The 14,834-nt window shown below is 41.2% G+C and overlaps 1 protein-coding gene across 1 annotated transcript in view; it reads left to right on the top strand.

Annotated features, from left to right (window-relative positions):
- The first annotated feature begins 2,138 nt into the window (after positions 1 to 2,138).
- LOC127622424 (protein PALS1-like) overlaps positions 2,139 to 14,834 on the top strand; it is a 33,285-nt gene continuing 20,589 nt past the window's right edge. Inside the window, exons 1-7 of the mRNA XM_052096532.1 lie at positions 2,139 to 2,427; positions 2,544 to 2,752; positions 5,615 to 5,692; positions 11,519 to 11,644; positions 13,474 to 13,635; positions 13,749 to 13,826; positions 14,157 to 14,340. Coding sequence (XP_051952492.1) covers positions 2,139 to 2,427; positions 2,544 to 2,752; positions 5,615 to 5,692; positions 11,519 to 11,644; positions 13,474 to 13,635; positions 13,749 to 13,826; positions 14,157 to 14,340 — 1,126 coding nt within the window. The remainder of the gene's footprint in view (positions 2,428 to 2,543; positions 2,753 to 5,614; positions 5,693 to 11,518; positions 11,645 to 13,473; positions 13,636 to 13,748; positions 13,827 to 14,156; positions 14,341 to 14,834) is intronic.

The following is a 14,834-nucleotide window of genomic DNA, read 5'->3' as shown; positions in this document are numbered from 1 at the left end:
ATATGACGGTTCCGAGTACAACTTCTTCGGACCGCTAGATGGGGCCTACGCCAAAGCGAGACATTACATTCCTGCGCACTATTTGTGTAGAAATAGAGAATGAGATTATTTTCTTGTGTTCTCACCATTCTGTAGAAATGGTACAAATGATGTCACGTTTTATGTTGATTTCATGGGTAAAATTTACAATAAGTTTGAATTCATTAACTACATTACTTAAATACTTTTAAAGCACGTATAAATGTTGGTTGGTGTTAATTTCAACATATAATACGTAATATATGTTTAAAATGAAAAGTGGGATATGCTACATTAGTTAATGTGTAATGAACTAGCATGAGCCAACAATGAACAATTGTATTGTTATAAATTAACAAACAGCAAGATTGATCAATTCTGTAATAAAATATAATTCATTGTTAGTTCATTATATCTTCTGTAATGAAAATGTTATGTAAGATAATAGTTTATCTAACATGTCTATATACAACATGGGATTTGTGCCTTATTATGCTTGAAAGGATTAATTGGACACCAGTTTGTAGAACAGCCTTTTAATCTTCTTTCCTAGCGTTTGTCCCGCGTGGGTGCAGGGTCCGCTTCACATATATATTTATCTGCTTGACTTGGCACAGTTTTATGGCAGATGCCCTACCTGACACAACCCCCAGTGGCTGGGGGACTCTCACTCACACATACGGGGCAATTTAGAGTCTCCAATTCACTTAACCTGCATGTTTTTGGACTTGTGGGAGGAAACCCATTCAAACTCCACATAGAAAGGCCCTGGGTGAGCCGGGACTCCAACCCGGGACCTTCTTGCTGTGAGGCAACAGTGCTACCAACTTAGCCACCGTGCCACCCACTTTGCCACTGTGCCACCTGTAGAACATATAGTGTTGCGTAAATCACATCTTACTTCAGTGTCCTTACTGTTTTTATGAACAGGGTCAATTATATCTCTTGCTGTCGAATCTATCAGGTCAGCAGGTATTGATGAGACAACGAAGATATTGATTAGATGTTGAAGACTTATAGCTTCATGGCCAAACCCGTGGCGCTGTTGGGTTTAGAGAGGATTACTGAACTCCGAGGACTTGTGAGGTCACAGCCAGAATGCTGATCCACTTTAACATCAGATGGCTGAGCTGTGGACACTCACACGTCCACTGGACCTGAGTGAAAACACCAATGGAAGTATTTCCCACCGTGGGAACAGCTGTGAGAGATCTGCGCCCTCAAACAAAGTGAGTAATATGTTATATATTGTTCATTTTGAAAGTTCTATAATAGTAAACGTATTGTTTACCCGGACCCAGACAGCAATTTTGGCCGTCATAGGCGTGTTTTTAATACCGTCTCTGGAGGCTGACTTGGTGCAATGGTTCATGGATGACTGAAAAGAATATCTAGACAGTTGAGGGACATGTTTGGTCTGAAGGTTTTGCTCCACTCCTTCTAGAACAATCTAAGCACATTAAGCTTAAGTTTATCCTATGTCAGCCACGTCAACTCACCTGTTGGGATATCTACCTAAATATAATAAGGGATTCTTAGAAGAGCTCAGGTGTCTGTTTGTAATGAATTTATACTATAGTATATTAGTGTGTATTTATTATTTATATGTATAGTAGAAATGGTTTTTATAGATATTAAATTAATCAGAAGCTGAAGTTAGGAGTGATTAATCTCAGATGAACAGATGGTTGGTTTCTCTGACACTTGTTACTGTAAACAGAGCTGAAGGCCTGTATATTAAAGAGCATCTAATATAAATATAATTGACTTATTTTTGATTATTTATGTTAAGGTGCAATTTAGTTTTTTTTACTTGAAGACTATGACTATATTACAGCTTTTTCTGTTAATGCATATTTTTCTATAAAGCTGATTGATAACAAAACATTTCATTCAACATGATGAAATCAAAATGCGTAAATATTGAAAATAGGCTAAAATATTTTTTGAGAACTTGCAGAACCTTTTTAAAAAGTCGTGGCTTTTATTTTTCTCTCGGGATGTGTTTCAGGAAATCAACAAATCAAAACTGCATCAATGCCTCCAGTTCTGATCCATTAAAAGCCACCTCAGTTTGTCTCATACATGTAGTTTAATGTGGCTTCACTATTAAAACAGCCATGTCATCGTTACACTTAAACGGTCACACGTCAAATGACTCGGATAGTGAACGAATGGGCAAAGCCACATGTGACCAAACTGAGATGAATGTGGAAAGTCAAGACTGTCCAGAGGAACTGATAAAGAGCGAGGAAGAGGCTTGTGAACACACGCAGGACAGTCTGAACTCGTCACCGTGTCTCAAGAAGCTGGCAGAGAGCTTCAATGAGGGCACTGATAATCCCATTATTGATGGGATGAATGCTGTCAAGGAAACCAAGTCAACATCAGGAGACAAGACAGCAACAGGTGGGAGAACCAGACATTCAGACAATTCAATGATGAATTAATTAAAGGACCAGTCACCCTCAAAAATGTAAATTCTGTCATTATTTACTCTCTCTCTCTCTCTCTTTCTCTCTCAGATTTGGAAGAATTGCTTGTATCTCTACAGCATCTGCAGGAGCGTCTAACTGATGGTGAAAGTCAAGAGGACATTCAGTTGCTCATGGAGCTTCTGCTGCAGAGTGATTTTCAGCAGGCGTTCAGTATGCACCGGAGCGTTGCTCTGAGCACGAGACACCTCTGCCCACCGTACCCCCTCACCGCACATGCTCAACAGATCAGGGAAGAGGTACAACTGAAGCCACACTGAAATGCATTTTTCCTCCACCGAAAACGGAGCATTTCTAAAACTCACTCCATTACCGCATACTTTGGAAAATTATAACATTAGGAAACTGAAAATTGACTTTTCAAACGAAAACATAATAGAGGCCATTTCCACGGTAATACGTTTTTTTGCTACATTTACACCTCTCAACCACACTAAAGCGGCATGTTCGGGCCTTTTCATACCAAACGTGACGCGATTATGAGAGGTCGAGTAGCTGGCAAATGCAAGTGTAGCGTCCTGCATCCCGCTAGACTACAAGGAGCACACACTTCTCGAAATACTCACTACACGTAACGCCCCCTTGTTCACATGACACAACACTCGCTGAAGTTTCTCAAAGCCTTTTGTTTCAGCTGATTGTAGACAAGTTTCCACTGCACCCAGCGCTGTTTGTTCTCTGTGTTCGTAAATATCCTGATGCTGTTTTACAGTGCGAGTAACCGCTTCAAATTATTCCGGTAAAGAGCGCTCTGAACGAATACTGGATCACGAAACGATTCAGACCATTTTGAAAGTCCATTTGAACGATTCTCTGAAAAGAACTGACTCAAAAGAATCATTCATTCGCAAATTGGGCATCGTTAGTTCATTTAAACAGCCAACAGAAATACGGGACACTTTATGACTAATGAAATACTGTGAGAGTAAATATTTCTCAGGTCAGTTGGAGCGCTCATGAACCGTCGTACAGCTGCATGAATCGCAGTTCGTATGCGTTCAAAGCGCAATGATACGCACAACGACCTTGCGCTACATAATATCCCATTTCCGTGAGAACGCTAATGCTAAGCAAAATATTTGTGTAAGTGCAAGTGGCCGTGGGTGGGAGTATGTGTGCACACTGTGGGTGTATTGTATGTTATTGAAGAGGCTCAGAGAGCAATTTGCTAATTTCCTAAGAAATTGTTATTATTAATTATTATTGTATATTGCGCTAAGACGTTTCAGTACCACGTCTGTTTTCAGCACAAAGTCTAATTTCAGGTCCTGCATTTGCAGTTTTGTGTGTGTGTGTGTGTGTGTGTGTGTGTGTGTGTGTGTGTGTGTGTGTGTGTGTGTGTGTGTGTGTGTGTTTAAATCGACCGGTAGAAGTGAAGCGCGTTCCGACACATTCACTGTTAATACTAGCCATGATTTGTGTGTCAGTAGATGAAAATGATTAAAAATACTTACATTCTCTATAATTTAACAGAGCCTACATCCATATACTGAACCCCATTTTCCATGTGTATAAAAGGAGTGTGTCCCATTTAACAAAGACGCAGTTAATACACAAAAGAACGTCCATATTTCTATTCTTTTCATTCATTGCATACAGTCCATTTACACTACCAACTACCATGTGCTGTCTTTGTTTATATCACTGGAGCTTGAAAGGAAATGGACTGTATAACAGGATGTAGATGGTGCCAGAGAAGAACCTCAGAATTACATTGCACTTGACCCAGCCCATTAGCGCCTTGCACGTAGTTGTAGTCCCTTTTTCTGAGCAAAGACTGCTGAAGTGCTTAATAAGGATATGGTAATTGGTTGATCTGTGCTAAAGCACATAGTGAGATGAAGACATTGGCGGTTGGGTTTGTAATCCTTCACTGGCTTACATACTGAAGTCTATCTGTCTATCTGTCTGTCTGTCTGTCATCCTATCTATCTATCTATCTGTCTGTCTTCTCTGTCTGTCTGTCTGTCTGTCTATAATCATCTGTCTGTCTGTCTCTCTTCTCTGTCTATCTATCTTTCCATCTGTCTGTCTGTCTCTGTAAGTCATTGTCTGTCTGTCTATCATCATATATCTGTCTGTCTGTCTGTCACTCTTCTCTATCTATCTATCTGTCTATCTGTCTATCTGTCTGTCTGTCTGTCTGTCTATCATCATATATCTGTCTGTCTATAATCATCTGTCTGTCTGTCTGTCACTCTTCTCTATCTGTCTGTCTATCTGTCTGTCTTCTCTGTCTGTCTGTCTGTAATCATCTGTCTGTCTGTCGTCTCTATCTATCTATCTATCTATCTGTCTATCTATCATATCTATCTATCTCTATCTATCTGTCTGTCTATCTATCTATCTATCTATCTGTCATTGTCTGGCTGTCTATCTGTCTATCATCATCTATCTGTCTGTCTGTCACTCTTCTATCTATCTATCTATCTATCTGTCTGTCTGTCTGTCTATCATCATATACAGTATCTGTCTGTCTGTCACTCTTCTCCATCTATCTATCTGTCTGTCTGTCATTGTCTGTCTGTCACACTTCTCTATCTATCTATCTATCTATCTATCTGTCTGTCTATCATCGTCTGTCTGTCTGTCTGTCATCATATATCTGTCTGTCTGTCTTTCTTTCTTCTCTATCTATCTATCTATCTATCTGTCTATCTATCTGTCTGTTTTTAATCATCTGTCTGTTTGTCTATTGTCATATATCTGTCTGTCTGTCTATCGTCATATATCTGTCTGTCTGTCTGTCACTCTCTATCTATCTATCTATCTATCTATCTATCTATCTATCTATCTATCTATCTATCTATCTGTCTGTCTGTCTGTCTGTCTGTCTGTCTATAAAATATATATCATATAAATATAAACTAGCCTTCCCACACTGTAATACGGTACCTTTTACATCCTCATCACACTATTAGGTTTATTTTACAACACTGACCGGCTGACTGGACATTATCCTTTACACGTCCTATTGGAAAAGATGATTTGGTTTATGAGGTATATTTGACTCTACACGAGAATTGCTGTCCCAATGAAATTCCAATGTGATGTTGAAGCTCCTTTAATCAATGTGTTTTACTCGTGTTCTTGGTCTTCAGGTGGAGATCGTCCTGCAGAGCAGTAAAGAGACCGATGCCACAGAACTGGCAGACCTGTTGACTTCACCGCATGTACGGGTAAGTGACCAGCTGTCTGTCAGGGAAAATAATCAAGCTGAAAGATTCAGATCAGAACACGAACGTGTGATCAATTTGTTGGTCCATGTGAACAGTTTTCTTGTCTAATAGTGTTGAGGGTTCCTACATCCCAGTGTGTGTCACTCAGTGTGTGTGTCTGGCACATGGGCATTTTTGGCAGAACAACACAGTAGTTTTGTTGTAGTTGTCTGATCTGCTTGCATGAGTACAGATTTTGACTTCCAAGACATCGTCTTTGATAGTGTTAGTTCACCCAAAAATGAATGGCATAATAAACTCACCCTTATATGACAACTTTCTTCTGTCGAACACAAAATGAGATGTTTTGAGGAATGTTCATGGTGCTCTTTACATACAACAAACATGGATGTTGATTCACACTACCATCTCCAAAAAATTATTGTAAATGATTGTTTTGATTGCCACAGGTCAAAAACAGGCCAAAAGTAAATAATTATTTACTGAAAATCTTCCCGTGCACTTCCCATTCACACTGCGCACATATGATTAAAAAAATCATAATCATTTTGCCAAGGTCGTAAGGTTAAAAAAAAAAAACATGGTACAATAATTTAACCATAGTGTTACTTTAACAAAACTGTAGTAAACAAGTTATTTATTTAATTTAATTTTTTGTCAGAATTATTTTTTTTTACCATTTTGTTTTCCTGTAATGTCACTGTTTCTCTATCACTTAGAGACCTGGGATTCCTCAATCTATCTCTTATAAATAGTGTAAAAAAATTGCAAAAAAGAAAAATAAATAAATAATAAACATTACTTTATTACAAAAACATTGTATGATGGTTTAAGTACCAAAAGTGTAAAGGGTTACTAAAGACCATAGATATGTAATAGTGTCATATGTTTTGTCTGTGTGATTGCGTGAGTGTGCGAGTGAGAGTGTGTGTGTGTGTGTGTGTGTGTGTGAGTGAGTGAGTGTGAGTGTGCAAGTGAGTGTGTGTGTGTGTGTGAGTGTGAGAGTGTGAGTGCGCAAGTGAGTGCGAGTGTGTGTGTGTGTGTGTGTGAGTGTGAGAGTGTGAGTGAGTGAGTGAGTGAATGAATGAGAGTGTGTGTGAGTGTGAGTGCGTGAGTGCGTGAGTGTGCGAGTGAGAGTGTGTGTGTGTGTGTGTGTGTGAGAGAGAGTGAGTAAGTGAGTGTGTGTGTGAGTGTGAGAGTGTGAGTGAGTGAATGAATGAGAGTGTGTGTGAGTGTGAGTGCGTGAGTGTGCGAGTGAGAGTGTGTGTGTGTGTGTGAGAGTGAGTGAGTGAGTGAGTGTGTGTGCGCGAGTGAGTGCGAGTGTGTGTGTGTGAGTGAGTGAATGAATGAGAGTGTTTGTGAGTGTGAGTGCGTGAGTGTGCGAGTGAGAGTGTGTGTGTGTGTGTGTGTGAGTGAGTGAGTGAGTGAGTGTGTGTGCGCGAGTGTGTGTGTGAGTGAGTGAATGAATGAGAGTGTGTGTGAGTGTGAGTGCGTGAGTGTGCGAGTGAGAGTGTGTGTGAGTGTGAGTGCGTGAGTGTGCGAGTGAGAGTGTGTGTGTGTGTGAGTGAGTGAGTGAGTGTGTGTGCGCGAGTGAGTGCGAGTGTGTGTGTGAGTGAGTGAATGAATGTGAGTGTGTGTGAGTGTGAGTGTGTGTGAGTGTGCGAGTGAGAGTGTGTGTGAGTGTGAGTGCGTGTGAGTGTGTGAGTGAGAGTGTGTGTGTGTGAGTGAGTGCGAGTGTGTGTGTGAGTGAGTGAATGAATGAGAGTGTGTGTGTGTGTGTGTGTGTGTGTGTGTGTGTGTGTGTGAGTGGCGAGTGTGTGTGTGTGTGCTGTGTGTGTGGGACGAAATGTCTCCAGTAAGCGATAGTGTATAACCGAGAGAGTTTTGACCTTGTGGGGACATGTGTGTGTGTGTCTCCATGAGAGAAAGCAGCTTATAAATCATACTAAGTGATGTGTGTTTGAAAATGTAAGAATGCAGAGAGTTTTCTGTGATGGTTAGGTTTAGTGTGTAGTGTGTAGTGTGTGTGGGATAGAATATAAAGTTTGTACAGTATAAAAGCCATTATGTCTATGTGATAGTCCCCATAAAGTATGTGAAACACAACATGTGTGTGTGTGTGTGTGTGTGTGTGAGAGTCTGAGTGAGAGAGTCTGTGTGTGTGTGTATGTGTGTGTGAGAGAGAGTCTGAATGAGCGAGTGTGTGTGTGTGTGTGTGTGAGAGAGAGTCTGAGTGAGCGAGTGTGTGTGTGTGTGTGTGAGAGAGAGTCTGAGTGAGCAGAGTGTGTGTGTGTGTGTGTGTGTGTGTGTGTGTGTGTGTGAGAGAGAGTCTGAGTGAGCGAGTGTGTGTGTGTGTGTGTGTGTGTGTGTGTGTGTGTTTGCACTTCCATAAGTTTACTATCACAGGATATCTATTTCTTTGTTTATTACAAGGGAAATTAGTCCTATATTAATACAAATAACTATGATCTCACTTTGATTTTCTGTGCAGCAATGGTGAATTATCAGTATCCCATATACATCTACACATAAATATTATACATGTTATTTCTTACTCAAGGTGGCGCTGTTGTTTTAGTGATTGGCTTGATTTATATTTGACATTACTATTTGATGAAGAAACAACATGGAAGTAAACTATAGCAAGTGTAACACATGAAAAGTATTTTATGACTGTTGTCATTTGGGTGTTATATGTAAATGATGTAAGTTGTGCATTTATTTACATATGTGCAGCTAATGTGTTTGAGAGCCAGTTGCATCTGATGAAATTTCAGAGAAATGGTAATGAACCACTCATAGCCTACAAGATTTAACTTAAAATATAAGGCATTAAATTGTAATTTTTTGTTTGCACAATATTGTCACTAAATGTCTCAATAGATTTGATCCAGACATCTTTTCAGAAATGATGATAAATATCTTATTTATCTTAAATTCTTAAAATGGAATTCCACAAATGGTAAATGGTCTGCACTTATATAGCGCTTTTATAACCTTAGCGGTATTCAAATCGCTTTACACTGTGGACTCATTCACCCAATCAAACACACACACACACACACACACACACACACACTCACACACACACACTCACACACCAATGACGGCAGAGCTGCCATGCAAGGCACCAGCCTGCCAATAACAAGTTTGTTTGCCCATATAATCTTTAAGCTATTAAGGTTAAACTTATTTGGCTTGCTGTCCTCGGAGGAGGGGCTCGATGAAGCAGCTTCAACTTGAGCTCTGAAGAATCCCCCGGGACTATTAATAGGAGATGATTAAGTGGGGCAAGATGCCTAGGGTAAAAGTGGAGTTGGGGAGGTGGAGGGATGCTGGAAATGGCTGTGAGGTAAACAGCTGCTTATATACTTTAGCTGTTAATTGAAAGATTAGATGGACTCGCTCCTCCCGAAATTACGTTTAGGAACTTCAATTGGGAGCAACTTGGGGTTCGGTGTCTTGCCAAAGAACACTTTGGCACGTGGAGCCACATTAACCAGCTCTGACTGGGGGACCACGAGGTGTTCACAGGCCAGTGTGGAGATGTAATCTCTCCACCTAATCCTGGGTCTTCCCCGAGGCCTCCTCCCAGCTGAATGTGCCTGAAACACCTCCCTAGGGAGGCGCCCAGGGGGTCATCCTTACCAGATGCCCAAACCACCTCAACTGGCTCCTTTCGACACAAAGGAGCAGCGGCTCTACTCCGAGCTCCTCACGGATGACTGAGCTCCTCACCCTATCTCTAAGGGAGAAGCCCGCCACCCTTCTGAGTAAACCGATTTCAGCCGCTTGTACTCTTGATCTAGTTCTTTCGGTCATGACCCAGCCTTCATGACCATAGGTGAGGGTAGGAACGAAAATTGACCGGTAGATCTTTGCCTTCATATCACGGGCCCCAGTGCGGCTGCCCTGCCTGCACTGCTGGTAGTTACGCCACTGCAAGGGGATGAAAAAGTATTGCAAGGAATGGATTATATGAAGTGTATCCTCCTTTTGTGTGCTTCACAAGTCTGGAATGACATATAATGGTCCATAATTCCGTAAATAATGAACCTTTTTAAAATCAATGCTATGACATGATGATGGAAAACAAAGAGAGTAGATCATACACACAAATGACCAATCAGTTGTACCCTAGATCAAAGTATTAAGACCCGTCAAGATCTGTTGTCTTACATGTTCAATCTTAAGTCAAACCCTGACAAGGACTTCCCCATGTGACTATTTGTACACACCACCGCTTAGATCCAATTAACGGCCTTAGAAATAGATATGTTCCACCGAACAGGGCGAACAATTCGTGCCCTGTGCCAAAGATATTCACCCTTCCTCTGCTCGACTTGTGAAATGACCAATCACAGTGGGGTGCACCTGGGGTGGCCGATCAAATTCTATGGGGGGCCGTGAGAGGCAGAGCTAGGGGGTGTGGCCACCATGGACCGAAGCCTGGCCACTGGTCATTTTTTGGCACAATTTGCTTCTTTAGAGGTGAAATCATCTCTGTACAAACTTAACATGTGCGCACACCTAGGTTGACAAACCTTTCTGTCCGGGGTGTCATTGCATCAACTCACAACATTTGACATCCGCCCCTGGGGTCAGGGCCAACTCATGCCCCCCATCTGGACACACCCCTGCACACCTGGCATCTAAAGTGACACGGCACGTCTTTCTTTCCGCCGTACGTATGAACGCCAAGATAAGAGGTGATTGACAGCGCAGTGGGGAGATTATGAAGGATTGTGTGCACATTCAGGTTAAGTCCTGCATTGAGTTTAGCACTGAAGACAGACTCATTCAGTCAAGGGTATTTAATCGTGGGGTACTGTACACCTGTCACAGTCAATGAGGTCAAGCAGCAGTCCTGTGGCAGGAGGCTTTAAGACTGAAGGGTTTTAAATGCATTGCAGGAAGTACACATGGTGAAACCAAACAGGCAGGAATGTTTGCTTCATGAGATTATTTGTCATTAAGGACCTGGGACCTCAATTCATCCATGGTGCAGTCTGAGGGGGGGCATTGCCCCCTCGATTTTTTGGTCAGATGAAGATAGAACTACTGCTTTATTGCATGAGTGCTACTATATCATGTCGATTTTCTATGCAACAGTGGTGAATATTAGTATCCCATACAGGGATTTGTTTGTGTGTTCCTTTTCTGCATATCGCGCCGCCGTTTTGTGGTCCGTTCTGCATAACGAGGCGGCTAATTTTTGCTTGTCGTGGCACATTTGTTTCCCCACACGTTTCGCGGCCAACCCACCGGCCCGCTCGGTTCTCCCGATGGCCAGTCCGCCCCTGATTGGCCACAAAGTGCATCGGCCCACCGGGAAAATTCCCGGTATGCCAGATTACCAGTCCAGCCCTGATCCCATATGTGTGTACAAACGCATGCTATTTGTTCCTCAAGGTAGCCCTGATGTCTCAATGATTGACTTGATTTACATTTGACATTGCAATTTGACAAAGCAGAAACATTAAAGTACACTATAGCAAGCGTAACACATGAACAGTGGAGTAAAAACGTAATTTTAGAGCGAAAATGCAAATTGCACTCACCTTTGTTTATGTAAACACAATTACTTCATGGTTTCCACAGGACGAGAACCCACATCTTTAAGTAGTGCCACAGGAAAAGTAAACATATCTGAATCAATGCAGAAGTGTTTGATGGGGTGTGGCGCTTAACAGTAACTCGTCAGAACGGGGTTGATTTCACGGTACTGGAACGTTTAGTAGCAACATGTTGAGTGCAGTCGATCATGTGCAAATGCACTTACATCTCAGTGTACCAAAACTCACCAAGTCTCTTGATCTTCTCCAGGCCCTGATGGAAGCTCATGACTGTATTGCCGAGCAGGAGATTGATGTTGATTCTAATGAAGCGGAGAGCCAGTTTGGGAAGACCACAAAACTGGTGTGTTTGGAGAAAACTCGTCACATGCCTCTGGTACGAGCCTGAATCATTCGCATTTAGTGGCCCGTGGGGCGGTAACATCGTACTGATCCTTATTAAAAGTGCATTCTATGTTTTTGTTGTTCTTTTCTTTTCTTTTTTTGCATGAATCTATTAATTCCTTCTAAAATACATTCAAAATCCAATGATAATGGCTTGAATACACCTTTACTGTTTATAATAGTTATTATTATTTATTTTTTTATGTGGGAGGATTAAAGTAAAAAATGTCTTGTTTGTGTAACTGTTCTTAGATTGTAAAGAAAGCTGAAATTCTTGAGAATTACTTAAAAAACTTCAAGTTGTGTAGCAATTATTTTTATGAAGTAGTGAGGCAGTTTCATCTAAAAGAAAATTATTAACACGTGCAAAAGTTTTTGACATTTTAAATGTGTCATTGAACCACATTTGTGTAATTGTGTAAGGTATTATAAAATTCAGTTGAGTTCAGGAGACTGGTATATAGACCTACTTGTAGCTATATGCATATGCAAATAAATATAAAACAGAGCTCTACTTACTCACTCACTCACTCACTCACTCACTCATTCACTCACTCATTCACTCACTCATTCACTAACTCACTCATTCATTCACTCACTCATTCACTCACTAACTCACTAACTCACTCATTCATTCACTCACTCATTCACTCACTCACTCACTCACTAACTCATTCATTCACTCACTCACTAACTCATTCATTCACTCACTCACTCACTCACTCTTTCACTCACTCACTCATTCATTCACTCACTCACTCATTCACTCACTCATTCACTCACTCACTCACTCATTCACTCACTCACTCACTCACTCATTCACTCACTCACTCACTCACTCATTCACTCACTCATTCACTCACTAACTCACTCACTCATTCACTCACTCATTCACTCATTCACTCTCTCATTCACTCACTAACTCACTCACTCATTCACTCACTCATTCACTCACTCACTCACTCACTCACTCACTCACTCATTCACTCATTCACTCACTAACTCACTCATTCACTCACTCACTCATTCATTCACTCACTCACTCACTCATTCACTCACTCGCTCATTCACTCACTAACTCACTCATTCACTCACTCGCTCATTCACTCACTCGCTCATTCACTCACTCATTCACTCACTAACTCACTCATTCACTCACTCACTCATTCACTCACTAACTCACTCATTCACTCACTCACTCATTCACTCACTCGCTCATTCACTCACTCGCTCATTCACTCACTCGCTCATTCACTCACTCACTCATTCACTCACTAACTCACTCATTCACTCACTCACTCATTCATTCTCTCATTCACTCACTCGCTCATTCACTCACTCGCTCATTCACTCACTCGCTCATTCACTCTCTAACTCACTCATTTACTCACTAACTCACTCACTCATTCACTCACTCATTCACTCACTCACTCACTCACTCATTCACTCACTAACTCATTCACTCGTTCACTCGTTCACTCACTCACTCATTCATTCACTCATTCACATGTCAAGGTCATAATTTCACCCCCAAAATAAAAAGAATAAAATATTATATTTTGCATAAAGAGTGCAATTCAATATGCAGTCATGCAATAAAATATGCAGCATTTGTTCGTTGTTTATGCAAAAGTTGTTGAGTGTGGGGGGGTTTGGATTTGTTGTTCATTCCCAAAAGGGTTTTCAAGAGGGGGGGGATCACCAAACCAGGCCCGGTCGTTTATCCATCCCTTCACCCATGTTGAGTTCCTTTACAGATTAAAGATGGTATTTATGTAATGCAGAAAATCAATTATGCCAATTGTTTATGTGTGTGATCAGGGACTCACTGTTCGAAATGAACATGACCGTGTGATCGTCAGTCGGGTGGTCAGTGGTGGAACGGCGGAGAAAAGCAGTCTGCTCAGTGAAGGAGATGAAATCCTCGAGATCAACGGTGTTCCGGTTCGTGGAAAAAGTGTCAATGACGTTCACGACATTCTGGTGAGATTCAACACTCGACACATTCAAGCACATTCTCATACTATTAACCTATTAATATTACAATGATTGCGTGATTAAATGTCTAAAATCTGTTTTCTCTTTCCCGTCTCTAGTCCAGCATGCACGGGCCTCTCACGTTTCTACTCATCCCAAACTCCCAAAACAAAATATCCCCTCCCACACAGACTGTGGTAAGTGGGTTTTATTTCATTTTTAAGTGTGTTCATATATGTGTTATCTTAACTTTGCCTATAAAAATATACTATTACACAGTGATAATGATTTATATTAATTACAGTTATCCTCTACTCATCGTAATGCAGAATAGGATACTCTTATCTATGAAGTATACGTGCAGAACTTGCCTTAAAACTAGGCCAAAATAAGGTATTTTACGAGGCAGTATAACGTTGCGGATTACTATTTTGAACGGCCAACAATGTTGTCTAGGTAGGCAGCTCACTAGGGTTTGGAACAGTGTCGGTCAGCTCTACATATCTTTCACCTCTCTGTATTTTCAGATGCATGTGAAGGCTAACTTTAACTATGACCCATCTGATGACCGATATGTGCCGTGCAGAGAGCTAAGTCTGTCCTTCCAAAAGGGAGACGTCCTTCACGTAATTAGCCAAGACGACCCTGACTGGTGGCAGGCGTACAGGGACGGAGATGAAGACCAGAAGCCTCTCGCTGGTCTTATACCTGGTCAGTGTCTGAGAAGAATGTATCAAATTAATTCCGAATCACAAGCTCCAATATCGTCTGGCAGCCAAAAGTTTGGAATAATGTTCAGATTTTGCTCTTATGGAAAGAAATTGGTACTTTTATTCGCCAAAGTGGCATTAAACTGATCACAATGTATAGTCAGGACATTAATAACGTGAAAAATTACTTTTTACAATTTCACTTAAACTACTTCAAAGAGTTTTCATTAAAAAATCCTCCATGTGCAGCAATTACAGCTTTGCAGATGCTTGTTATTCTAGAGGTTAGTTTGTGCAGATAATCAGGTGACCTTTCACCCCACACTTCCTGTAGCACTTGACCTTTCACCCCACACTTCCTGTAGCACTTGCCATAGATGTGTCTGTGTTGTCGGGCACTTCTCACGCACCTTACAGTCTAGCTGATCCCACAAAAGCTCAATGGGGTTCAGATCCATAACTGCTCCAGGCCGATTTAAGAATCGATATTGACAT

The sequence above is a fragment of the Xyrauchen texanus genome, chromosome 28 (genome assembly GCF_025860055.1).
Source record: "Xyrauchen texanus isolate HMW12.3.18 chromosome 28, RBS_HiC_50CHRs, whole genome shotgun sequence".
Classification (NCBI taxonomy): domain Eukaryota; kingdom Metazoa; phylum Chordata; class Actinopteri; order Cypriniformes; family Catostomidae; genus Xyrauchen; species Xyrauchen texanus.
Note: the sequence above shows the minus strand (reverse complement) of the source record. Positions and strands in the feature narration are given on the sequence as shown.